The 27606-nt window shown below is 40.7% G+C and overlaps 1 protein-coding gene across 3 annotated transcripts in view; it reads right to left on the bottom strand.

Moving 5' to 3' along the window:
* Positions 1-6369: 6369 nt before the first annotated feature.
* The window catches only part of LOC135485362 (uncharacterized), a 35555-nt gene continuing 14318 nt past the window's right edge, over positions 6370-27606 (bottom strand). For 2 of the 3 annotated variants that reach the window (XM_064767309.1, XM_064767300.1), the window contains exons 3-30: positions 26550-26751; positions 26045-26259; positions 23554-23871; positions 22330-22582; positions 21184-21425; positions 20522-20950; positions 20090-20244; positions 19739-19879; positions 18703-18899; positions 18046-18220; positions 17566-17708; positions 16470-16614; positions 16104-16289; positions 15655-15906; positions 15243-15404; positions 14557-14934; positions 14094-14197; positions 13642-13783; positions 13198-13391; positions 12802-12895; positions 12100-12406; positions 11570-11757; positions 11103-11258; positions 10702-10844; positions 10341-10483; positions 9897-9994; positions 9423-9564; positions 6370-8334 (exon numbers count right to left, since the gene is read on the bottom strand). In XM_064767309.1, the coding sequence (XP_064623379.1) occupies positions 8255-8334; positions 9423-9564; positions 9897-9994; positions 10341-10483; positions 10702-10844; positions 11103-11258; positions 11570-11757; positions 12100-12406; positions 12802-12895; positions 13198-13391; positions 13642-13783; positions 14094-14197; positions 14557-14934; positions 15243-15404; positions 15655-15906; positions 16104-16289; positions 16470-16614; positions 17566-17708; positions 18046-18220; positions 18703-18899; positions 19739-19879; positions 20090-20244; positions 20522-20950; positions 21184-21425; positions 22330-22582; positions 23554-23871; positions 26045-26259; positions 26550-26751 (5384 nt within the window). In that variant the 3' untranslated portion in view covers positions 6370-8254. Of the gene's footprint in view, positions 8335-9197; positions 9224-9422; positions 9565-9896; positions 9995-10340; positions 10484-10701; positions 10845-11102; positions 11259-11569; positions 11758-12099; positions 12407-12801; positions 12896-13197; positions 13392-13641; positions 13784-14093; positions 14198-14556; positions 14935-15242; positions 15405-15654; positions 15907-16103; positions 16290-16469; positions 16615-17565; positions 17709-18045; positions 18221-18702; positions 18900-19738; positions 19880-20089; positions 20245-20521; positions 20951-21183; positions 21426-22329; positions 22583-23553; positions 23872-26044; positions 26260-26549; positions 26752-27606 lie in introns of all 3 variants that reach the window. The other variant, XM_064767319.1, reaches the window with a different exon arrangement.

The raw sequence follows: 27606 nt of genomic DNA on the forward strand, positions 1-27606 counted from the left end.
ATTAACAGGCATTGCAAGATTGTTCCAGCTAGCGTTAAGATTTATCAAATCAACAACATCTAGAGGGACATTCAGCTGGACATAACAGGTCTCTTGCGATATGAAGGCTCCCATCTTGATTTTGCTTACGTTGCTCAGCAGCCGGTTTGCCGCAGTACATTCAAGTGAGTAGCTTTCCATCCTAACTTTCCATCTGCGGGTAACTGTCCCATGAGAGCCGAGTGATATCTGGTCGCAGAGAACTTGAACTAGACTTTTTCGTGCTTCTCGTTTCAGAAAATTGTGGCAAAGGGAGTACTCTAAAATGGAATACTAAAGCAGACGGAAGGCCACTGGACGGTCGTGAATATCAACAGCATAATGGTCCGTCCAAGTCTAGATGCAAAGCAAAGTGTCTCAAGAGTATCAAATGTCTTGCTTTTGCATACCGTGACAGAAAGAATAAGTGCCGCTTATACGATAGTGTATTGAAATATGATGATACATTTGAAACCTCATCCCGTTGGATCTACCACGAAATTCGCTGCAAAGGTGAATCCGTTTGAATAACTGCGGTTATTTTATGCTACAATGTATTGCCACAGTCAGTCCCTTGAGAACTTTGCAGAGACAGCTGATGGGAATGCCCGTATCCGCGTATATATCCCATCTCTCCTTTTTGCAGTAACTTCCATTTGAAAGCTGTTTTCATGGTGGACAATTCAATTATTCAACATGCCGGTATAAGAATGTATACAAATGTATGTTGTTATATGAAGGCTAGTTGAATAAATCAGACTCTTTATCAGGCGGTCGTTGGTTCGACTGTCTAGAAGACTTCTCCTTGAGGTTAAGAGGTATTTGCGGCATACGAACAAACCTATCAGAGCATGGCATTTATTAGAAAATTCATTCGATACATAACGTAGGCCTTAGGCTAAGTTTGGACCCTTGTGTCATTTGCTTTCCGATCTGATGTTTGAAGTAAGTTCCATGTTTTTTCAAAGTTTCCTCAGTCCTGCCAATGGCGTTTAGTTTTCTTTTCTTCCAAGATATTTAATAGTTTTCTTAAATTGCTTGGGTTTCTTTAGTGACGTCGACAACTACGCCAAAGACTGGGACAACAACGGCAAGGAAAGCGATGACGACAACAACAGCCACAACCGGGGCGGTGGTTCAACAAACTACCACCACGGCCGCAGTGACGCGGAAAACATCTTCGGCTACGGGTGTACCAGCTACTACTTCAAGGGCTACCAATGCACCTCCAACCATACGAAAGACACAATCGATTCCGCAGACGGCGTGTACGGAAAATGTTAACCTGTTCTCGCAGGTGACAGGCATGGCAGGTGGTTATACTAAGGACAAGCAAGACTGCGGAAAGCTGGGTCGGTCTCTGTTGATTGACATCTCTGACAAGGCGACCATTAAAAGGAAAGGGGCGCTGAGTATAATCGAATGCGCCACTTTGTGTCATTCAATGGAAGGATGCATTTCCATGAGATACGAGAAAGCACATCGGGGTGTTGGAGTGTGTGTCATGTTCAGTGAACTTTTTGGACTTAAAATTTATGCTTGAAACCCTCTTCATCATTTGAAATGTTACAATTTGATTGACAAGATTTATATACCTCTTTTTAGGTGATTGTAGGCCTATATATAATATTATTCTTGAGCTTGATGTCGACGAAAAAAAAGGCTTTAGTGTTCGGCTTCGTATTGTAAGAGTTGTCCTCGTAGACATTTCATAAATTCTGAAAGTGCCTTGCCAAGTCGCACCTTTGAATTTGAGTGAAATAAGCATTGATATAATAGACTATAATAGACGCTGTTCTGGTCAGAAAGACAAAAGTAACAATAACGCTAACGATTGATTTTGAAATATTTATTTTAGAACAAAATAACAGTACTACACTACAATACAAAACATTATACACGAAATAAACAGCAGTTCGAATCAATCAGATCGGTCTTACCGACTGGTCAGAAAGACAAAAGTAACAATAACGCTTAAAGATTAATTTAAAATATTTATTTTAGAACAAACAAACAGTACACTACAATACAAAACAATATACACGAAATTAACAGCAGTTCGAATCAATCAGATCGACTCTCGACGTAGAATCGCAATCTAGCGGCCTCAAAAGGCTCGCAACAAGAGCAGGCAGAAGGCACTCAGTATCAGTAGTTGACTGGTAGCCACTGTGAACACTCAGCACCCTGCACCACACACTGCTACAAGCCCAAGTCTGCCTGTCCGTGCCAGTACACACCAACACAAACAGTCCTAAGTCACTTACATGAGCCCTGTTAGTCGTTTCTTTTGTCCCATTTAATTCGCAGGTGCCAAAGCTGGCATATGATAAAAGAACGTGAAATAAATGTTCAGCGTGTCAGGGATTATGACCAATAAGTAAGCATTCCGATTGGGATTAAGAGATTGATATCGCGTGAAACTATTTTTCAATTTTTCCATTTAATGGGCAACTTTATGATGAACTGCTACTTCAGAATGGAAGGTGACTTGGCAGCCGACAGCCTGGTGAGGATACCCTTAAAGGGGAACTATAGGCAGGAGCTAGGGGGTTAAATTGGCCATCTTCAGGCGACTGATATACACTTGGTCATCATAGTGTTACAGGTAGATTCAGCACTAAACATCCTTGTACAAACTATTGGCGACTTTATTAAACTCTCTCTTGCCTAACTAGCAGCTGCCTATAGAATCCCTTTGATAGTGTCACTGGTAAATGATACTAGATATGGAGGAAATCGGTGTTTCATGTATCACTGACAAGCTTGATTGCCAGGCTTCGCCTCGTTGTAACCAATTTTACAAAACTACGGAGTTGACACGAGATAGCAGAATATTAGTGCAGTCTCATATTACCACGATGCCATGTTTTGCTCGGGTTGTTACAAATAGCGCCCGGGGCTGATCCACTTCGGCGAACATTCAAGACAGACACGTAAAGAACGCTGATGCGACCAGGATTTGGTGTCTGATGTTATAATCATGTGTAAGGGAGAACAGCAGCTCGTCTTCTAGAAAATGCCAGTACGTTCGGAAGGGCACAATCACAACCAGAACATGTAGCCTGCCCGTCACGTCAAAATGAGGAAAGTCATCATTGTCAGGACTGTATTTAACAACTCGTATAGCTTAACCAGTCGAACTCGGAAGAAGACTTGGTGTAAGTGGGAAATTCAGTCCCCTGGTGAAATGAACTTTTCAACCAATATCGACTGATACATTCAAACAGGAAGACATTCATCTGTTGTCAGTGTTAGCCTAATATAACGACTACTGATTTCATATCTCAACACACTGCCTACTACAAGCAGAGTAACAAGGAAAGAACAAGAAAAACGTCTGTGTGGCCTGTGCGCGGACATTTTGAGATGTCCTTGCATTCGCCGACGTAAATCTTTTTTCGCCTGAGTTTGATTTTCGTCGATGACAGCATCGTCGTCTCAAAACAATGCAAAGCTTACCTTCTAGCCTCGAGCCTACAACTAACTGAAAACAACGCAGAGGAGTAAAATCAATCAACAGATGCCGAAATGACAGTACTTCGTCTTATCCTTATGATGTGTTCAGGCTGCGTATTCTCAACAGTGAAACAGCAGTATATGATATCATGCTTCCATACCCCCTCCACGTAATGGTTTTTCTGCTGTATGCTCGAACAGCATGCACATCTTATATAATCTGTAGTCAGATTTGACTCCATTTGCGGAAACAAATACTAATTTTTCCTTGTGTTCTATAGGTCAACTTAGGCAAGTTAGTCCATTTGATTCCTCATCATAATGGACAATCTCCAAACAACGGACATTCTGAAATACTCATCTGACCCACCACCACGCCCGTGGTCACAGGTCCTTCTCTCTTACATGTTCACGCTGGCCTTACCCGTTGGCCTCATCGCTTTCGGCGTAACTGGTAACATATTGTCCTTCCTGATTTTCCGGCAGCCTAACTACATTAACCACATCACGTCTTTCTTTATGAGGCTACTCTCAATCTTCGATATCGGCGTTTTATTGTATCACAGTTTGCTTCTTATACTGATAAATTATTTTACCGAATCGGTCATGGATAGAAAACACGGGCTCTTTTGTAAATTTGGATATTTTGGAATAATTGTTTTGCACGAGGCGTCGAGTTGGACCGTTACCGTTATGACGGTGGATCGTTTTCTAGCGATAAGATACCCATTAAAAGCAGCCACTTTGTGTACGAAGGGGCGTGCTAAACGTGCATTGGCAGTGTTACTTGTTATAGGCGTAATATTTTTTTCACTATCGTTTTTGGTGACGTCAAATTTACCGGAAGGCAGAATACCCGATTCTGGCAAGAACCAAAGAACACTTTGTAGGTTTGACCCATTGATTTATCCGAAGGTGTTTGTAACTGCTTTTTATCTAGTATCGGTAATATGGATTGTTCATATACCATTAATCATTATCGCGGTAACCAATTATCTTATCATTATAACGTTGGTTCAACAGCACAAAAGCAGTCTGATTGAAATGTCAAAGAAAGCAAAGAAAGTCAATGGAGAAATAACACGTCTACTTCTGACGGCAACCGCAATCTTTCTCGTAACAAATTTTCCTTGGTCCATGTACGAAATTATTAAGCATAAGCTTAACAGGTCAGATGCGCAGATAGCCATTGCTGTTTCTAATTTTGTGCTTATTTCGAACTCCGCGATTAATTTCTATGCCTACTGCTTTAGCTGTAAGAAATTTAGGCGAGATTTGGCCCGTCTTGTCTTTGGGAAGAGACACAATGAGGCACAGTCAGGTTTAAGCAAAAGCACCTCATGACACTAGAAATGTTTTGATATGCAGGATCTACGTTAATATATAATGGTACATGTACATACGAATTCATCTCCCGTGACGTTTTGTGTTGGTGTCGGCCCAGCAGCTCGCTACTGTTTCTGTATGGACACGTCGGGGTGGGGAAGGTGCCTATTGTAAGAGTGTGAAGAATGCTCTTGTTTGTGGGAGAAGAACGAGAGAGGGAATTTAAGCATGTTTTGAAAAGGCGATCTTTAGAAAAACATTTGTGTAAGACTAACCACGAGGGGACATATACGGAAAAGGCGGAGGCTTTGTTGAATCGCTTAGTTTATGAGGTAAGGGTTGGAGAGTGGTGCTTTGGAAGTCATTTCACAGGCTACTATTCCCATGATAGGATAATTTAAAGATACCACTATGGCCTCAGAACATCTTTACGCATGCGAGGATGTTTTGTTCATTAGACATACATGTATATAGTGACGGTGTAAGTTCATACCATATTGTTCTTCATTTTAAGTATTTTCCCATACAAGTCTTAATGCACCTCTTTTAAATTTTCTTCAGAGCATGTATAACTTTCTTGTGTTCAGAGACGATATCAATGTATGTATAATTGTTTTATGCAGGCTCAATATAGAGCAGGACTAAAGCACTGCATGGTGAGACCCAAAGTCATTTAATACCACACGCAGTACTCTCGCGTGCTTAAGTAATATCAATGCTAGACACTCGAGTGCTTTGCGTTGCGAAAGTAAGTTAACATCGTCCTTCTTTCCCGACTTGCTGGCAATGCAACATCACCTGGATCCTGAACGAGTAATTCATGTCTATCCCGGCATGATGAGAAGCAGTTTCTACATACAAGGGTGAGCTAAGTAATCGCCCATCTCACTTTCGATGCTTTATTTCATGCATAAGGAGATGAGCCTTTGCTTGCCACCTCGGTCGGCAACTTGTTACTTGGTGAGTCTTAGTAACTATGCATTTGTCTGGTCACTGGTCACTGTGTGAAGATAGCATTAGAAAGAATACCACGTAAACAGTTGTCTTAACCTGTCAAAGATTTTGAAGATTCTCGTGGCTTCTGTCCGAAGAATGGTCCCATGACTAGTGACCTTCCATCGATCAGAATAGTTACTGCAGGTACTCGTACAAATGGGCGTGATGAAGGTTGATCACTTCCTATCTCAACAAGGTCATAATCACCAGGCGCTGCTGATATTCATTGCACTTCTTCGGAACAAAGGCATCTTCAATTAGCTAACTTTCACTCAGGCTGGCCGAGTTGAGGCCTATACTGACTTGGCGCCGGTAATTATGATGAATTATCGCCTGAATATGCTGCACGATAAATATTTCTTGGTTCCTTTTTCATCAAGAAAGGGTGAATAGATATAGTAAGATTACTTGAAGACACAGCATTCCTTCATATTTAGGGACATACATTTCCAAAACAGCTGATATATTTGTTATATCTTGATCCATGATGAAATGCAACGTGCCTGAATCCGTGGATACTGTTTTGTCAAATGTGAGGTTTTCGATGTTTAAGAATGACCTAAAGCAAAGTTGCTTATTTTTAATAATCTTTTACATAAACCGATAAAATCTACACATACATATATAATCACATACATATCTTGCATATAAAACATTTTTGAGACACTATGTTCAACTTTGCGTCAATTGGCCGCAATAACATAACATTTAAACATGAAAAATAGATATATGAACAAGCAATGTATATACAAAATTTAATAATTGAGCCCGCCAATTAGTATCTTGGGTTTGCCATCCAGATTATATACGTCAACACCACGAGCATCACAACAAATTTGTCATGATGCACAACTGTGATTTAAGTTCAAATTGGCGAACTTCCCTACGAGCTCCAACCCGATAAACCAGGATTAATGCAATCTCCGAATTGGTTATGCGACGGGCGGTCTAAAAAGAGAATGCTGTTTGCAGACACCTCTGAATATAAGGATTTTGAAGATGATTGGGTTTTTAACTTAACTAATTCTGTGTTAATTATTCTTCTGAGCCTCTCTTTTTTCTGATTGGTTTATTCAGGTAGTGTTGACTGGTAGTCATGAAACTGATTGGCGGGTTCATTAGTACAGCGGTGCAAAACATATTGTTTTGAAAATCCCCAAGGTGCTTTTATTTTGTTTCATTACGTTGCGACAGTAGATTTTATTTAGAAATGTCAGTAACTGTCTGCCTCCGACTGGCTATTGGGCATTTGGTGGCCAATGAGCCATATTGTCCAGAGAGTAATGGGTTTCAAGCAACAGCAACGTAAAAGAGAAAAAATGATAAAAATGTTAAATCATTTGATGCTATTTGATGCACGTTAGCAATCGAACCAATCCATCCTGCAATATTTAGTTGGTAACGTATGATTCTTCCAGCAATCTCTGGTAATGACAAAGTTACATCATACGTGTCTAGTTAAATCTCCATATTTGCACATCCCGAGTATAGACATTCATCACAGTGTGAACAACGCCATGGACCCATCCAAATTGTCTGCTTATTTGACATTTACGACCAAACTTGCTATTGTGCATTTTCACTCAATACCAGGTTTGGTCCCAAACCGTTTGCCTAAAGGGCAGCATGGCGTACAATAGGCCTATCTTTCGTTTAGAGAGTCCAAAAGCGTTATACACTGCGCTCATCAAAAAGTTTCCTCCTAATTCTTCCTCGACCAACTGACAGTTGGCGAGAGGGTCTTTCTACATTTTACTGGTTAAAGCTTCTTCACTTCATAGTATCTCAGCTATCCACAAAGCCACAAAACTGTACATATGCGATTATATTTACTTGTTTCTATCTACCTACAACTGGCCGAATCACGAGTCTGTCATCGCATCTGCCAAAGTATCACTTATGGTGTTCACTGTGAAAGGCCCAATATCATCACTGTCAGCGTTCTTCTGTACACCAGCAAACTCTATAACTGTCTTAGGCACCGTGCATGTTATTTTATTTTTGAAATGAACAATAAGTTGCAGACTCGTTACTTATTTGGCGAAACGGACAGTAAAATGCACTGCCCATCCCTGCGGCTTCAGTTTATTATAGACCTCAGCTGTATCAATCGTGCTATGTTCCCCTGCTTTATCGTAAATGGTAGGTGTGCCTGGAACAAATCCTTTTTACTCACTGTGTCAGACATTGTAACTCTATTAGTCAATAACCATGTCACCCGCGCATCGGTCACTGATTAGTCCTGACAACCTTATAGATATGTTCATAAAATATTTCACCGCGGAAGATAAGGTTGATGCAGCGGTGACCAATAGACACAGGACAATGACATCCTTCCAAATGCCTCGCCTAATAGAAGACGACTGTGTTAACAGTTCTGACGTACATGGTGCACTGGTTTTCCTAACCACGCCGCCACGAAATGCCCAACCTTAATCCATACCCACAATCCAAACTATCCTATTCGCCAGGTTACGAATATCAAAGCTACACACAACAGTTGTATTAATCCAGATTCGAAATGAGGGGCTCCATCTAAAAAAGAAGAGAATAATGAATCAGTGAAATATCATAAGTTATTACAAGGAGAGGCGTAATCTGTTTGAGTCATCAAAAGGGCTTAGTCAAACTGGCTGCTTTTGAGTAAACTCATCACCCCGACAAAGGTAATGCTTTTGACCATCACATTTTCGACTATGATCCGATCAACCTTATAATCGCAGCGATACCAATTCACCAAGGAAGTTAGGAATGAGATCTGATGTTTAAAGGGCAGGCCTCGTGGATGGCTGTATGTTGTAAGCCGTTTTGGTCGGTAGCTGACAACATATTGTCTATTTCTGGTTTTAGAATGATATGGTGGCAACGTGAAGCAGTAAACCTCACAAATAATCATATTATTACAAACAAACAAAGTATTTGAGATAGTTTAGATGCAAGCTTAGTTAGCAAAGTTTCAAGAAGACAGGTGAGAGTGTGTTAAGTCGTTAAAAATGTATTTAATAGAGGTGTCATTTGCCAAAAGCATGTGGATGATGCAAATCAACGTCGCAAATATTGTAAACCGTAAACTTTGCGCGGCACTTTTTGCGATTAGCGAAAATTTCTAAACAGTTTGTTCGTGATTTTGATCTTCGGTTTTTGAAATCAAAACATGTTTTGGCAATTTTCATTTCAATGAATCAAGGTTATTCGCAAAATCGGCAATAATATATTGCCCGCAAAATTGGTCAGTTTACATGATGCAGCATCGATTTCGTTTCTGAAAGCAAATATGTGTTAAGATGTGTGACGTTGAGCTAAAGTTGGTAGACAGAACTCTTGGTTACGTTGCGTTACATCATAAAATAATGTATCTACAAGTTGCTTGAGACAGTTTATCGAACTGTACACTCTACCTCATTCATCATTTCGTCGTCATTTCCTAAAAAGTAAATATCAAAATGATAAACGTAATGATGGAAAGATTTACGCTGTGGGTCACTGTCATAAAGAAGTTGATCTAATATCTGTGTCAGCGACTGAAACAAACATTAAAGAAAATAACAAAAAAATAAGGTGCCAATATGTATATTGGTTTTCGTGCTGAACAATCGAGCTATCGTCCATACAATTCAACATACCGCTATAAATATTTGCTTTTCTTCTTGAGGATAATGACACCACAGTTTTCCGCTTCTCCCTAGACAGAGCTTGTAACTGTTCCCCACTGATCTGCCGAGCCTGGTCGCCGTCAAAGCATTTTAATTGATCCACGCTGAAAGCCTGCAATGAGGAACATAAATCATGCAAAATCATGAATTTTTATCAGCGTAGCAGGTTTTAAGCTCATATCTCCTGAGCTTAACGTTGAAAAGTGAAAGAAGAACTAAACATGTGTTACAATTCTCTTTAACGAATCAGTGCACCAGAGATACGTACAGTCCATAGCCTAGAAGACTCGTTCGAAATTCAAAATTTGAAATCGAAATTCAAGACTCGTCTCTTGCTACCTAAGTCCAACACCTGTGCTTTGTGTTCTATAAGTTATTTCAAACTTGGTATCTTATCATTCTTATCAGTAAGCTTTATCACTTTAGTTGCAAAATGTTACTTACATGAAAGATTTCTGGCGGTAAGATCCTAATTACTCTGGGAGAGATGGCATCAATCTGTTGACGATCTAAAGAGCGAATGTCTTCCTCTGATAACCCACCTTAAAACAATGTTTTTCACATACTATCAGACCTAACTTGACACCAAACGAACAGTTTGACTAATGTACATTATTATAGTTTGGCAAAACATAACATCTCTGGGTGGGCTCGAACCACAGACCTTCCAGTTAACAGCCGAACGTGCAGACCCATTACGCGACAGAGACTGCTATGCTTCATAACAGAGTGAGGTTAACTTTTTCGAATTCGCATAAAGTCATATTGCAAAGGAAACAACGTTGTATGATATTAACAAGTAAGGTCAATCTAACAAAACATTGGATACAAATAATAATATTCTGGTGATCATGATCTTGGATTGGGTACGTCGTTCAATGGACTTACTGATAACAGATCCGACTCGTCCAATTGTGTCCTGCTGCCACTTCGTGACGTCAGTACCAAATGATTTCTTGGCCAAGTGTGCCAAAGCTCTTTGTTGGTCGAGTGTGCACGAAGATGCTTCTCCAATGGTTCCTGCTGCTTGCCTGAAATGGTAAATTAGAAAATTTCGTCTAATAAAAAAAAAATTGTTATACTTAAAAACATTACTTGATAAATTTGTTAAGTCAGTCAAGTCAATGCAAAACCCTTTTTAGATGCATGTTGGAATGTTGGAATCAAGCAAATTAGACTTAATTACGTGTTTAGAGATACATACACTACATGCAGGTATTGGCCCTAAACATACAAATGCTCCAGTTACCTGTAAACCTTTGGGCTAATCAACAAGATATTGTCTGGGGAAATCCCGCAGACGAGATTCTTCATCCTCGTCAGATCACCGCCAGTTAGTGTCGAATACTTCTTTCCACTGGCTTGGAGATAAGCGAGGTGTATGGCCTTCAACTGAAACACCAATTATACATGTAGATAAATACGAACATGATAGAAGATGTAGATGTAGGCACTCCGATATTCGAATTGAAGAAATTTTCACTATCTACATGTTGGCACTAGATGAATTAACGGAAAATACAATTCAAGATGGCAAACATAGCGGCCATCTTGGATATGCGATGCTGATATCAAAAAATCCAGATTTCATTAAACTCTCAACAGAAACGATATAAACTGCCGGCCATATGAATTATTTCCTCTTCTCACCTGTGTGGGCGACCATCCACCAAACGACCCCAAAGACTCTATCACCAAAGAATCATTCAGTGGTAAGCGGTGTAGGTCATCCTCAGACAGGCCTTGTGATATGCAGCCGAGCTCAAGAGTAAATTGCGGGTGCCAGGAAGACGTTTCACCGCCGTGCTAGAACAAAAGTAAACTCTATGATGATATTCAATGTAAGAGTTATGGGGGAAGTTTGGACAGCGTGATACTTAGACCTATTGGTTCAGGGCCTACACCTTATTTCAGAGATGTTATGAGGCACAGAGACAGCCCCGTTTTATAGTAGAGTAAACGGTGTTGAAATCCCTAATTCTGTCAGTATAAGAAGTTAGTAAAAGACCCAAATGACTTAACTGTTCCACACAACTATAACGTATTCTAGGTAAAAAGGAGCCTCTCTCCTTCGGTTTAAATTATGTGAATCAGCGGTGATAACGTGAGTTAGTTACCTTTTTAGCTAACATAGCCAAGTGGTCTATGGATTCCTTGCTGTATCCCTCCCTGGAACCGAGAAAGTCGAGGCAGTCCGAGAAGTCGTGTTTCTTCAAGCTTGTAAAGATCTGCTTCCCTTGTTCCACCACAGCGTCACCCAGCTTACGGAGATCGTCACATGTCCTTGGTTGGAACATGGTATAACCTGAACATGCAAGTTAAATTTTTGAGGATACCTCTTTTGAATGCGTTTACGGCTAGAATAACCTCGCATCTAGTCAAATCGTCGAAATGAGTGACATGTTACCTCAGGCCGAAAGGCCAGGCAATTGCCATAAATGACGAATTTGTAAGAAGTTATTGGAGGACTGTCTACATGTCACCAACATATGACATTCTTCTTTTCTTTACAAGCAGTTGAAAGGAAAAATCTTCGAAAAATCTTCCATCGACATAGGACGATTGGTGTACTGTGAAAGCACTGCTAAATTTATACTTTTTGAACTTTATCGTTGAAATGAGAAAACTTCGATTATTTCTTATATACCTTTCTCTTGATTGAGGTCAAACACGTCCCTCCTGTATCTCTTCCTGCGTCGGTGTCGTCTCTTCATCCGTTTCATCCTGCGCGCCTCCTCCTTCACCCTGGAGCAAGCGTTGGTCGAAGCCGCCCAGCCCTGCTCGATGTGGCCATCCCACATCTTCCTGATGGGTTCCCACTTCTTATACCAGTACATAGCACTGCCTGGTGAGACATCTAGCTTTATCTCTCCTCGCTCTATCCGCGTACTAAGAGTAGTGCGGCGTAACCAGTAGGCATGTTTTAGGACGGAGAATGCCTGGCATCGGAGTTTCTGCAAAGGGTATTAAACAACTGTGGATGGTGATTTTTTAAAATTATATTTTGATTTTGCAGTTATATAAGACTGCGTTGACTACACACTTTAACACAATCATGTAGGCTCCCATCTATTTCCCAGGTATCAAGCAAAAAGGGGCTTGGAAAAGTTGCTCGATGTAAAAGAAGGGTACATAGAAGGAGAAGGAGGTGCAGGTTGCTCAATGTCCTACCATCTATATAGTACAACAAATCTCGATAACAAAAACTTACCCAGTGGTTACAAGGGAACCGCTTTTTGCTGTTGGAATGAACCAAACTTGTTTTTTCATTCTTAAACTGGTAATGAACAAATCACTACTGATGATTAAACAACGCCTTTTGATTTATAATATCAGTAAAATCACTTACCAGATTCCGAATAAGCCTGACATCATCGCCTGGGATTAGTGTAATGACGCTGGAACAGTTTCTGAATGCTTCCATTTTCATGTCTGTCAAATCACTGAAAAAGAAACAATTGGTATCGGTTATTACACTTTTCAATATATCATCTTAGAAGGTGGTTGCTCTACTGAAGCAGGTCGTATTTTTAAAACAGTGGTTTGTTGTTGTTTTTACGTTATCACCAATTCATGTGAACCAGGTTTAAAAGAAGACTTGGACTTAACAGTCAAACGTTTTTAAACCAAGATCGAGCTGGAATCGCCTACTGACTTCATTACCCATACTGGTCTCCAACTTTAAGCTTAATATTACTCTTTTAGTTTACGGTCAAACGGCACGACAGAACATGAAATTCCTTACTCGACATGCAAGGCATCCAATGTCCTCTTCGCCAGCAGGCTCATCGTGTCATCATCCCAGTCGTAATAGTGAACACCAGAGGAACACATCTCTAGAATGCCCCGGTCTGTCAGACTCCGTAGGTCGTTGATGTTCAGGCCAAAAGCACACTGGTCCAGTGCCAAGACGTCATCTCTGTCTAGCATAGTCGTACCCTGAAGTGGAACCAACAGGGTTTACACACGCTTAAGGCCTACCTCCCCATTAGCTGGTCGCATCGTGTGTAACGCTTATCACAACAGCGATCTCTTTATTTTTTCATTTTTCAGATGAAAGTTTTATTGTCAGTCCAAACAGATTGCCTTAATACAACTTTTTCAATTTTGTACTGATGATCTGTACGTTTTACTGATCTCTGCAACTTCTCAAATTTATCCTCGTTTCACTCAATGGAAGTATAATTACCACAGCTTTCTTATACAGACTGATAATATCAGCCAAGAATTCTTTATCGATGTAAGGTATCTTGATGCCCCGGCAGATTTTCTTGATCGTTTCCTGTTTGTCTCGACTTGCCATCAGGATGGAGCGAATTAAACTGCCAGTGCTGAAAGGAACAATAACATTAGGAGAAGCAAGTTTATAGAAGTCACTTGATTACGAAGAGTACACCGAGAAGGTGGATGCTTTTTGATCGTGTGATGTAGGAGGGAAGAAAAGGGGAACATGCAAGGAGGAGAAGGGGGATTACGAAGTAGCTTGGTGCAGGAGTATGGAAGGGGACGTACATGGAGAAAAAGGAGCTTTCAGAAATTGCTTGGTGAAAGATTAGGAGAAAGGGGACATGAATGGCGAAAAAGGGGCTCTTGAACTGGTTTGGTGTGAGAGTAAATGGACTGTACGACCAAAGTACTTACTTATCATTAAGCACAATTTTTCTGATCATTCGGAATGAGTTTTCATCCAAGTCGCTTGGTAGAAAGAATGCCAGATCATTCAGTGCATCCATAACCGCATAACGCTGAAAACGAAATATGTATTAGACGTGAATTTTATACATGACCAAGGCATAGTCAGTATGATTGTCATAGATACATTGAGCATGAAATTCATTGCGGCTGCGATTTGGCAGTCATCACAGGCTTAACCATCAATTGCACTTGCGATTGCGATTGCATCGTATCATAAGCTAATGAAGTAAGGCAAAGTCACTAAAAATGTACTACCCCTCTTTCGGATTGCCACCACAGGAGAAGATCACGACTCTCTCACTGAACCCCACACAGACAATTTGGACCCATTCAGCTAAAGAAACAGATAATGAGATAAATCGAACTGGAGAGAATACATAATACGTGTAATAGACCAACTCATTCCTACCTGAGTACTCCGTAACTGTGGGAAATAAGATGCAAACAGTAATATATAGTCAAGTGCAGTCTCATTCTCATCCTTCGTTTCCACACTTTCATCCTCATCCTCCACATTCCTTTTACCCCTGACTCTCCCAATGCGCAGCCTCCGCATATCCTTCTTGCCCCTGTATTCGTCCTCGGCATAGTCATCATCATCCACAGATTTGGTTTGCTTAGGTTTAGGTGTTTGGTCGCTCTCTATGGCCCTTTCTAGGATCCTTGTGATGTTCTCGGGGTGCAGACCAATAATGAGCCGTCCCAGCTCTTGCCTGATCGCCTTGGCTGACCATTTTTCCAGCGGTTCTTTCCAGCGCTGAGATTGCACGTTCAAGACAGCATAACACTAGACGGATTAAACGATTAAAAACATTTGATATGACGTTACCAGAATTTTCAAATCTTTTTAGCTCAGCAATTTTTCGTTTCTCATCTATAAGGAATAGGAAGACACAAGGTTGATACCTGAAGTAGGAGTAAGGCCAGTTGATAGGCAACGATACCTGATTAGAGTCTAACGTGAACCGTGAGGATGGATCTCGGGCATTCTTCTCAGAGAACCGAGCCACTGACCACAGCAGCTTCCTAACACATAATGATGGTTCTAAGAACGTTTGTTTACTTTACATTCATCGACAAATGCTGTATACGTACCATATGCCTATTGAGGAACTTCTTGTTTTCTATATGAAAGATGGAAGACGGGAATGCTTTGGCGCACTCGTAGATGTCACCAGGGGAGAGGAACTTTCCGCCATTACAACTCTGGATGATTTCGTGGCATTCGTGAAGGGACCAACCACGGCCAGCCATCGCCTGCAGACAATCACAATTAAAGGAAAGATTTGAAAATCGATTGAATGGGGAACTTGACACAAAGAAGTATAGTCTCTACTCGGCATGGATACTAATTGAAGTTACAGAGACATGGACACTGAAACGAACCTTCTACTTCAGCCTGCTTGGCCTGCAGTTGCTCATGTTATCAAGCAGAGATTAGAATCTAGTCTACACTTGGTATAATCGAGATGCCAATGCCTGAAACCAAATTATGAAAAAGGCATACCCTCTCTTTCCAAGCAAGGAACCACTCCGGTCTGATGGCATCACACTTGTCTGTACACTGGGCTAAGTCCGGCAGGAACTTAGAACAAACATCGGGGTCCATTTCATCAACGAGGTCAGGGTCTACATACGGGAGGAGGCGGCCAAGTGGTTTGAAATAGTCGTAGATCTGGTTGAGGGCATTGGGGCTGGGTTTCTTCGTCATCAGGCGATGCTGCTCCCTGGAGATAACAACCCTGGCAAGTTGGTTGGCCTGAAATCGCGAAGGAAGAAATGCAAGTCGTCTTTTTCTTCAGCAGTTCGAGTGACTACATCCACTTATGAATCTGACGATTAATTCTGGTCTCATGAGGTTTCGTTACTGGGTCGCATCTTTGACAGCTCATGGAGACATATCAGGTTTTGTTGTGGATTGGACAATTCAGTTCACATGACGTTTTGTAGACCTACCGTTCGACGGTCGAGAGGAGTGTGCTGTAGAGCCATGATTGCGAATGTCACAACCTGTTCTCTCTTCTGCTTGAACAGGAAGTGTCGGCCCAGTCCAGGGAGGACACATTTCAGTTTTAACAGGTCATGGACGGTCAGAGGTCGATGGCGGATGTAGCTTCGCACAAGTCTTAGTATACCAGCAACCTGGAAAGTAATCAATCAGTAATCAGTGCGAAATGTGGTTAAATGATTCTGAAACGTTTTTGTAGATGGTGTCGAAAGCTTTGAATTAAAGAGTGGAAATAGAGACTAAACAATATGCATGCTGTCTTATTGTTTAAAACATTTTAGAAGGCTTTTAAACGTAGGACACAATTGAGTTACCTTAGCTCCAACAGTGGGGTCTGTCCAACAACCGGCCGGACGACATGCGTCCATATTCTGAAACGCCGTTGCTGGATCAAGCAGATCTAGGACGTCATCCGGGCAGTCCGCACGTGCACACAGGGCAAGGATGACACGAGTTGTTCTGGAGCAGAATTGGGAATGTAGACAACAAGCAAACAACAGTTGAGTAATTTAGAATAGCAGAGTATATCGTTTTTGTTAATCGTCTTGTGTATCTCACAACCTGTTAGCAGACTATTGGTTTATACTTCATTCGGTATCTTGGTAATTCATCCAACTTATTTATCCAGCCTGTTCACCAAAAACTGAAACGAAGTTTTAAAAAGCTAAGGACGACAGAGTGATATTTTTTTGTTCAACAGCAAAACAACTACAACGATAATCACAGCATACCCGTCACTGACTATCTGTTTTGGTTACTATAAAAGTACGGATCTCGTCAACAGAATATATTTTGCTCATTTTATATCTTTGGATAGAACTGATTGTGACCATCTCCTTTAATCTTGTATCGAAAACAAACATTTGGCTCGGGATTGGTTTAAATCCAGGCTTTGTATCAGCACTGTCAGGTACGCATAAAGCAGCCGTATTATACTGACTGAAACGCTTCCAAGCATTAATCAAATAACTTAATAGAACTTTATGAAGGACAAATGCTCAGTAGTTCTAATCGATATTGGAACCATTGGTTGAGCGCATGTGCATAATAACTGATGTGTGAAATGATAGGGTCTTCTTAAAAAAAGTGTCTAGGTTTTTTTCAGTGACTTTTGAGGACACTTAACACAGAGCCCGAACTGTGACATTTTAAATTATTACGGTAGGGGCTATGAATGCGAAACCTTGCCACAAGATATGCCCTAAAGTAGGCCTAGGCTAAAATTTGGGAAAATGGCACTTCCTTATTCGAAAAATTTAAGTTTTCTGATACAATCAGATTGTCTAGGGCAGAAATAGTGCTTCTGGCAAATTTTCGGGGAAATGGCGTTTTTCTGATATTTTGAATCTCCTAGTTTGGGTGAAGAGATTTCGGGTACTTTGATTGGACCTACATCGTCACATAATTTACCTATAACTGAGTGGCTTTTTGACTTTGGCTAACCCCTTTATGGCAACCCGTTGAACTCGTGGGTCATCAAAGCCATTGAAGGATTGGGAGCAGCTTCCTCGGAGATTGGAAGGGACCTCACATTCGAGAATCCAGTCTTTCGCCTGTTGGATAAAGAGAAACGAAGTGCATATTAAAGAACCACATGTACTGTATGATAACTATTTGGGGAAACCAGGCAAAAGAGTCGAATATGAAATATTCTAAACAGTTGTTTTGGCGTCAGTTATGAACAGGAAGAACAACTATAAACACAAGCCTTATTGGTGAAATATTTTGCATATAACACAAGGCAGTCCATGATAGTCTAGGGCAAAAGTAATCCGAATTGGTATATTTCAAGTTGGTATCTCGAAGGAGCAAGATTCGGCGCTACTGGTTGTAGAAGACGAAATAGAGTATTCCATGGTGCGATTTAGGACATCAATGCATGTATCTTACCATCGGTAGTTGCAGGAGTCTCCTCCTCACTCTGATATCATCAATGTTATCCAAGAGCAAGCAGAAGAGAGAAGAACTCGTCACGAAATCATGCACCAGTAGAATCTGACCAGCGTAGACCTGGAGGCGGTCATGCTGTCCTTTGGCTGAGATGGCGCTTTTGATTCTTTCCATGCTGAAATAAGAAAATCGAGCTTTCAATGAAAGTTACATATTACAATAGCATCAGCGGCGGGTAAGAATAACTTCCAAAAGTGAAGGAGTTTTGATACTTATGTCGCTATGTGACGTGATGTCGGAAACATCAAAGACCGACCACCATAAGTCGGCCATTGTGTTTCCTCACATCAAGTTTCCGCCACAAGGTGTGCTGATCAGGAAAGAGTTTGTTTGCCTGTTTGTTGCCAAGACCAGAGGTGTCACTTTATCTGCACTGCTGATGCACTGGAACTCCTCCCTCATGTTGTGAGACTAATCATCTTGCTGGTCACGGCCAGACTTGAATAGAGAGATTCCCCCACTCTTTGCGAAATTATCCAAAGGGTACTTTTCGATGCATGCATCATAGACAATACATACACCCCTCTGCCGTTATTAGCAAGTTGAGCAGCACTGGTGGTGTTGAGCTAAGAGGCGAATTGAACAAACCTGACTTACAGAATTGCAGTAAACTGTTTGGACATACACTTCGGCCTGAGATCGTAATAACGTATTCCACCGATCTTGAAGCAAAATTCGTATGCCTCGATGTCATGGAGTCGGCATGAGGCTCCATTCCTCTCCTTCCATGTGTAGTCACAGAACAATGACATGATGTACTCGTTGGCTGTGACAGAGACGGGGAGCAGACGACTCTGGAAAGGTGGCAAATAGTCGAGAAGATGACTAAGTGCATGTACTTTGCTTTGGATACAAGATCGCTGATATAAAAAGTCTGTATAAACTGTTATTCAAAATCGCTTAGCTAACAACAACCACAGATATGCTGGCAAGTTTTTCTACGGAAAGAAACACCCCAAGCTGACAACAACTGTCTTTTGGACAATTCTTTGAAAACATACTGACGTTGGTATGAAAAATGCATTACAAAGACGGACATACTGCCAGGGTCGTAACCTTGTCGCTCCAATGCAAAATTTCAATCGCGATCGATTTTGCCCATATCATTTTCAGCTCAAAGTTCATATTGCAGATCTGACGACCATCGATTTGAAATGGTTCTGAGATCATTAAACGACTGAACATTGACTATTATTGATCAGATTCACGCACATGGTGAGCATGGTGAGAACACATCGATCTTTCTCTAAAAGTTGCTTTATTGTATTTCGAAACCAAAGAAGCCAAACGAATATTGGCTATTAAGATGATTCCCTTTGAAGTATTCCGATGAAAAGTGGGTCCCTCAACGTGAAATTAGTGCACAACAACTACGTTCACGGTAAAGGCAGATCAGAGGCTTCTGGCAGCTTGGTTGTTGGCAGTATTATGTAGTGTGGACCTTTATCCTAAAATATTTCCCAATCGACGTCCTGATAAGGTTAGAACAGGAATCCAGAAGAAGGAAACAAAGGATTCTGTAAAGAACCAAGCAAGATTCGTTCACGAAACTTAATGGGTAAATTCCTGTTTGAACAAACCTTGCCTTAGCCAGAAGATGCTATTTTTTCAGAATATCAAACCATGTTCTTACCATGTTAGAATATGTCATAATATCTCGACAGTCCTTGTCTTCAATGGCATATTTGACATCATGGCTCGTTGGCTTGCTCATCAAGAGGCCGGCGCAGTAGGCCCATCGATGTTCCATGTCTAGTTGGCGGTAGAACTCGGGCTGAAAGTTTGAGTTCAACTCGTGTAGCGCCTCAGAAGGAATAAGCTTACTTGCTCAATATGCTTTGTGGCCAGGAGTTACCAATATGCCGTGAATCATTATTAAAAGTGAAGAATCAGCTTGGGAAGATCAGTAGAAATGCAGTGTTCCATCAATCAGGCATGTCAACTACCCATTGCCCCAGCAATGTGTTAAGAACGTTCTACTTACACTAAAGAGCCTGTAGACTGTACTTGGCAGACTTTTTAGCTCTCCGATGGTCAGATCCCGAGCAGAGAGGAAGATCTTCCGCAGAAGCTTCTCATCCATACATCGTAGCTGGGTGAAGGTCTTGGAGGTGAAAGTCTCTGACCAAGAGTACTGCACTGAAACAGTTCAAAAGCAAAATAACTTTTTTATCGAAAATGGTAAAATGTCCGGGAAATTCAAATTTTGAACATCTTCATTCATAGCTTTCATAGGTAATTCTTTTTTACCAACACAATATCACAGAGAATTAACGTACAATAACCGTGATAAGTTGCACTAGGGGGACACAGCCAAGACCAACTGTAAGAGCGCTAACGGCGTTTCCATATAATGTTTAGGAAATATATATATTTCCTAAACATTTTTGATCAGATATGTAACAATTCCACTTACTTGTGTTAGTATTTCTCCATCCTAAGCCATGAATAATGGTCTTGTTGATAAGATGGTGACAAGGGAGAGGGATGCCCGTCTGACGGTAGTACACATCCGGCTTGAGTAACCTCCACGCCTGGGCCTGCCGCCGGTACCGGCTCCGACCCTTCATACTGGGTCCAACAATAATCGGAATCGGATCAGAATCATTTCGATGCTTCCAAAGCCTTGCACGAATGGAAGCAATAAAGACGCTATTCTCCCTGTATTCGGAGTAAATGTTTTTACACATAACTGTCCTTGAGCGGTAATTCTGCAGGTAGCCGTTAGTCGGAGGGAGAATGAATCGGTGATGTCTCTTCTGGGGGAAGTCCCTCGGGCAGGCTGGCATTTGTGCGTTCGTCAGATTGGCAAGTTGGGTGAAGAGACCCTTCAAGGTGAAATATTCTGCAAAAAGAAGTTGATATTTTGGAATAATGAAATAAATAATTTATTATAAAAGTGTTCAAAGGGTCCCTTATACATGTGGTGCCCCAGGTGGCTTCTTTTTTCCTTTCCATCTATGCCTTAAGGAAGATCTGTTGATGTCAAATTGATATCTTGTTAGAGCAATGTTAACATTACGTCAGAATCATGTCAATTTAGCATCAGATGGATCCAATTAACTGGAAAACACTTACCGACATCTTCCCGCGTAGTAGTTGCATCCTTCTTACAAATGAAGGAAAACCTCGAGTCGCACGGGCGTGTTTCCCATTTCTCTTTTTCCGTCACAATGACGCATTCATATTTAGATGAGGGATTTCCTCTCGACCAATTAGGTGACTGGACTTCATCCGGGTCAGCCCAAACCAACTGGGTCGATTTCGACCATGTTGCTCCGAGCCAGAAGGCGTGTTCAGTCAGCGACGCTTTCCGAAGCCTGCAATTTGACGATATTGTTGTTATAGTGAGAAAAGGTAAATGCGTGAGATTGCACACCGTTTCTTCCCTTAAAACCTCTAGTTGCAGTCCTTGATTGGCACTGAAAGATCCTCACTTAGCAATACAGCATAAAATGAAGCACTTTCTAAAGTGCCATAAAATACATTTCATTAGATTTAAATAAGGAATCGATGATGCTTGCAAATCGAACTAACATATGATATCCCCAACAACGCTACCCCCACTTTCAATAAAGTAATGCATATGAAACGGCATTCGTCGCATTGCTGAGCAGGTGGTAGAGTAGTCATAACTGATGAGGAGGGACGCAGGTGATAATACGGAACATATTGGTATGCAGCTTCCCTATCAACGCCAAGTTTATCACCAACAATGTCATGATGGTTGCTGGATGCGTTATGACCAACAACTCGTTAGCCAAGAGCAAACCATCTGTGCTCGTCAATACTGAACCATATGGTACGTATAGCCACCACACCATAAGGTGTTATACTTTTTTAGGGGAAGAATCTGACGTGAGTGCGAGTGCTGAAGCAAGAGTAACGAAGATGTAATGCTATACGACATTGCTGTATGCTGAATGACTCGTAGACTGGTAATTCGACTATAGGCCCTACGTCTTAATTTCAAGTCATTTGGCCTGATAGCATAAAAAGGGAGCAGTGTAGTCCCGGTGAATGGTAGCGCTTGCCCTTGTTTAAAAGGTCCAATGATGGCCAACCTTTGTGTTTCTCATCAAGCTAAATCGAAACTTCCGGTGAACCAAAAAACAATCGACGAACAATCTTCTTCCGTAACATAAGAAAAATCCTATTCTTGTCCAATGTACAAATATCACACAGGCAAGTCGCAATTAAAATGCATCTCCAGGGTTCACTCACTTCCTGTCGAGGTCCCTGTAGACGCCCCCGATGTCCGGGATCCCCTGCATCCTCAATATATTACTCATCCGCCCTCCCTCTTTCTCGCAGTGTTGCTTTGCGTCCCAGTATGTCATGGCCTTGAAGGATGCCCTGATGCACACGCCGGCCATGAACTGGTAGTGTTGTGGACATACGGCATCCTTTGGTTTTTGTTGTGCTGGCTCGGTTGCTGCTGGGGGCTCATCATCGCTGTCTTGCTCCTGGTCTGACGCTGCCACGGAAATAAATCGAGAACGTATTCGTTAGATTAATAGCAAATCTACATTATGAACTTTGAAACTTTCTTGTGATCATTCCGAAGATAAATAGTAGCACATCCTCTCATTCTTCGCAAGAGGAATATTCGTCGGAAAGGGTAGTTCTTTATCTTTCCTCATCAAAGGCAACACCGCCGATCTTTCATAATGCCGTTCCGCCCGCTCTTTACATGGCTTCAAATCATGATACTCCCCGAACACTAGCTGCGAGGTTATCTGATACTCTATTGGGAACTGACACAACTGACAGCTTAATTCCAAGATCTTATTTTCTTCCAATTTTCCAATTCATTTATGCTTTTTTCCGTCACGGGATTCTATCTTAGGAAAAGAGATCTTAAACGTTGCCATGGCTTTCGTGGAACTTAAGATTGTAAGCAACGTTACTTGAGAAAGTGCCTGAGGCGGGAAAGACGAGATGGCTGCATAGTTCGTGTAAATAATAGTAACGCGGTTCATAACATGGGATACTAGTGGTATATGCATCTACCTATTTGCACTGTTATGTCGAAGAATTAGTCAACAGATTTGCCTGAGAACACGAATAAACGGTACATGAATAGTTGCAAACGGTTCGATGTATTATTTGATATAAACCTCCTCGGACAGCTTGGGCGGATTCTTATCCTCGTCTATTTCCTACGAGATAACATTGATCAAGGCTTGGTGACACAGCCTTTTTGTTTAAGCTGAGATGGCACGGTCAACCAGCAGAGCAAAGTATAAAAGTTTGAAGTCAAAAAGTCAAAAAGTCCAACTCTGTAAGTCTAATTCGATGACTAACAGGCACTGACACAGCATTTCTGTTTACCTTAAGGTAGTTTATGAAATTCAATTTAAAGAAAGGGAAAGCTTTTTCGAACCTTTCTTAGATGAGGAGGTTTTTACTTTCTTAGATGAGGAATATTGAAGATTATATTCTCACCTCTGATATTCCCTAGCCTGAGTGTCGCTAATGCTTTCGCCTTATCCTTCTGGTCCCCACACGACCACTCGGCGTATGTGAACTGTCGGCTACGAATGAGGTCAATTCCACTGGATTTCATCGTATCGGAAGAAAGGATACAATATTTCTTGGCACGGAGATAATTCACGGACAAACATGAGAATTCTGATTGTCTTAAACAAATTCGTTTACACTTCCCCATATTTTCCACATCGTCTATTTTCTTTATGTTATGCTTTGGAAAACTTCGCCCCTTCACGTTAAGCCAGTCGATGTCTTCATCTTTGCATTTAGAATCTGAAACAAATAACAGTGACATTAGTTGAACATGGTATAGTGGATCATATCCCCAATAGTCTGTGCCGGTTGTACAATGTGAAATTTTCTTAAAACAATATGTTTCTTACACTGGTTACCATCAAAATCTTTAAATCTATAAAAAAAAATTTTTTTTTTTTTTTTTTTTAAAGTTCTTTTTGGGAGTAAAATATCTTGTGTCCACAAATTGAATAGATCGCCCCATCTTCTCAAGGGTGTTTGATGATCTGAAGTGTACCTATAAACAAAACCCATTTACCCAAATGGCAAATTAAGATGCCAGATTGAAACTTCGCCAGATTGAGCAGAAGACCAACTGAACAAAATTACCCAAATCAACTTCCCATTACAACTCGTATGGGAGCATCCTCCGCATTGGCTTTTATTGAAAAGGAAGCAAATTACCAATCCACGGTAGAGGCGGAAGAATCCAGGATGCCGTCTTGATAGAATTGTTTCTTACATTACGGAATCTTATTTCAAATTGAAACTTGGTTCCGTTAATGTAATATAATGTAATATAACTTAGGGGCAATTTGAAGGGCATTATGCTTGTGCTTGTGGTTTTAAAGTAAACAGGTTGGCAGTGCATGTACATTACTAGTGCATTTGCACATTGGTCAATGTACATATTCTAGTTCACTTTCTAGTCGTTGGTTTGAAAATGAAATATTCATCAGTTCTCAAAAGTCAATTCATGATCTTAGGTAAATAGACAATTCCTTGAAAACGTACGCTACGTTAAAATCGACCTGCTAATCAATTCAATCGGTAGATTCTGTTGAAACTAAAAAAACAATGAATTCATTACGGAAGAGTGATGGTAGTACAACGCAGCCTATAGTCAGATCGATTGTATGATAGCTGCACTGTGCTTTATTAGACCACATGTATACCATTCGCGAGAGTTTGTTTAATTTTGACCTAAAGACCTCTTAGACTAGTGCTATGAAGGTAATGTCAACTCTTATATAAAGTTTGGTATGGTACCATTACATACAGATGGCAAGCAAGCTTATTCTGTCAATGATTTAAAGATATTCTTAGTCATGCTTGTGTCACTGGGCTACTCTATGTCTGACAACGTCAATCATAAACACCATTGATGTTCAGCACAAGCATTGACAAGATAATAATGCGTTTTTAAGAGAATTCAACATAATGTATGAAGCGTATAACAGCAAGGTGTACTCGTCGAACAGTTTACTAAAAAGGCTTTCATTGCTCTTTATATGATGAGTGTATTGAATCATGAGTCGATGAAACGAAATCTCATGGGATATGTCATCATTGAAAATATTTTGTGGGTGCCAGCATAGTTTTCTCACAACCGTGCCCAAAAGGGTCATTTACCCACAACCTGACATATTCTTCTTTTGAGACAAATAATAGTATCATGAACCAGACAACTTTCCGACAATAGCGTGCCTTCACTCTTTCAGTTTTGCAGCAGCTAGAAAGTACGAGAATAAAACCCCCCACAAATAACAGACAAACGCGTATCAATGAAAATCGAAAAAAATGGCTGATAGCTTTGCTCTTGAGTTGAATAGGAGAATAGATGACATGTCTTATGTTCGATAACGAACAGTTCATACTAGTTCTTTTAACTATGTCAGTTATATATACTTTTTGTCAGACCATGAAAGCTAAAGAAATTCACATAAGGTTAAAAACGAAGTTCAATTCTTTAACCCATGGACATTGTTCAACTTTAATAGAAGTATATAACTGACATATTTAAAAGAACTAGTATGGACTTTTCGTTATCGAACATAAGACATGTCATCTATCATCAAATTCAACTCAAGATGGCCGCCAAAACCGCCATTTAACCAACTTCATTATGCGCCAGTATGTGGTGAAGTCCGAGTTGCTTATGAGAAGTAACATCATCCATATTCATCAAGAGGTACTAGAAGATGAAAATTGGAAGATCTTGGTCACTTATTGCTTATTGCTAAAGGTGTTTTTGCAATCACTCTCACTGATTAGGGCATTCCTGGTAATGCCTCATTTAGATGGACATGGGGTGAATCCCGGCAGGCTATAACCATAATGAGATGAGATCATCAGTAACATGCTAAAAGCGATATTGATCTTTCGAGGGAGAAATAGTTGTAGTGTTCGACATGTTAAAACAACAACCTACCAGCTGATTTCTTGCACACAAACGGCAGGTACTGTGAACAATTTGTGGCATCCATCCTAGCGAATCCCTTGGGGTCCTCATTCAACACCATGCAGCCTTTCTCAGCAGTAAGATATGTTAGGCCATCTGGCTGGAAGTCTAGGGTTGTGTTGTCCGTCCACCTGACTGTGAAGTTCACCATGTGTTGCCCTACCCATACCGACGTCAGGTGTGAACTGGTGAGGAAAAGAGGGGGTGAAGATAGTGAAATTTACAAAAAGGGTACTGGCTAGTTTTTTGCCATTTCTCAGATTTTCAGATTTTCAATTATTCATAATCAGGTCAAATGTTTTCAAGGCAATGCAGTGATACATTGGATTCAATTTGTTAAAGACTGCTTCCAATGTGTATGCTGCAAATACATTTGTCAGAACATTAAGTGAAATTTGCAAGATGATATGATTCACCACAGAAAAAATAAGTTAAAAAGTTGATACAATTCACCAGGGTTGACATCTCAACTTACAATGTAATATTTTCGACAAAGTCCAACTCTCTACTCGAGTGAATACTGGCCAGGCTTCCCCCCACTGCTCTACAGCTCTTCTCAGCTTGGTCGAACGTCTCCTTAGACTTGTTGACGTGGAAGCAGGCCTTGTGGAAATGATGCCAGTGCGGTTCACAGCCAACAACATCTCGGCGTTCCTTCGCCGAAATCTCCCCGTAACCTGGAACAGCAGCAGAAAATGAAATTGTGACATTAGTGTTTTGTTCTTGTTTTTGTTTTATCTGTTTTGACTAATTAGTCTTGGTATGCTGTATCGATATACTACTGATCAGTATTACTTGTTGTCATATAACATCTAGACTCTGGCTATTTTCATGTACTTTTATTCTTCAACAAACTTCCTCTTCATTCTTATGATCATTCCTGTTTCTCGTAAATCATCCCATCACGTTAACAAGCAAACCAACAACTTATCACCTTTTCAAAATCCATTTTAATCCGGCACAAAGTACATACACGAACTTATAAGAAGGTTTTGTTGAAATATATTGAATATCATGAGTTTAGGTAGTTAAGTTAACTGACGGAGCGGTGCTAATTAGTAAGAAGTAGTTGATATTACGGTCTCCCGCAAAGGCTTTTTAACCAGCACTTTTCGAGATTCATTGGGCTCACTTGAAATCAATCGGACACTTTTCCTTCGAATGATTACAGGTTAGAGCCCAGGGTTAGGGGATGATTTCGGGTTTGATGATCATTATGATAATAGAAATAAAGTTTATTTTCGAGCAAATGCCTCTCATTCCTTTCGATATCTTTGAGAGATAGCGGCCTTCCTGAATGGCATCCGTGAGAAAGATATAGAAGCTAGGCTTCTAACTTGTTGGAGGAAGGCTGAATGCCTGCGGTGGACTTATAACTTGTTGATGGAAAGTTGGCTGATAAAATCAGACTTCTTAATCATTGATGGAAAAGCTATTGACTTCGTTAGACATCCAACTTGTTGATGAAAATTTGTTTGACTTTGTTAGACTTAGGCTGACTGGCTTGGTTAGAATTTAACCTTTTGATTGAA

This window comes from Lineus longissimus, chromosome 1, assembly GCF_910592395.1.
Source record: "Lineus longissimus chromosome 1, tnLinLong1.2, whole genome shotgun sequence".
Classification (NCBI taxonomy): Eukaryota; Metazoa; Nemertea; class Pilidiophora; order Heteronemertea; family Lineidae; genus Lineus; species Lineus longissimus.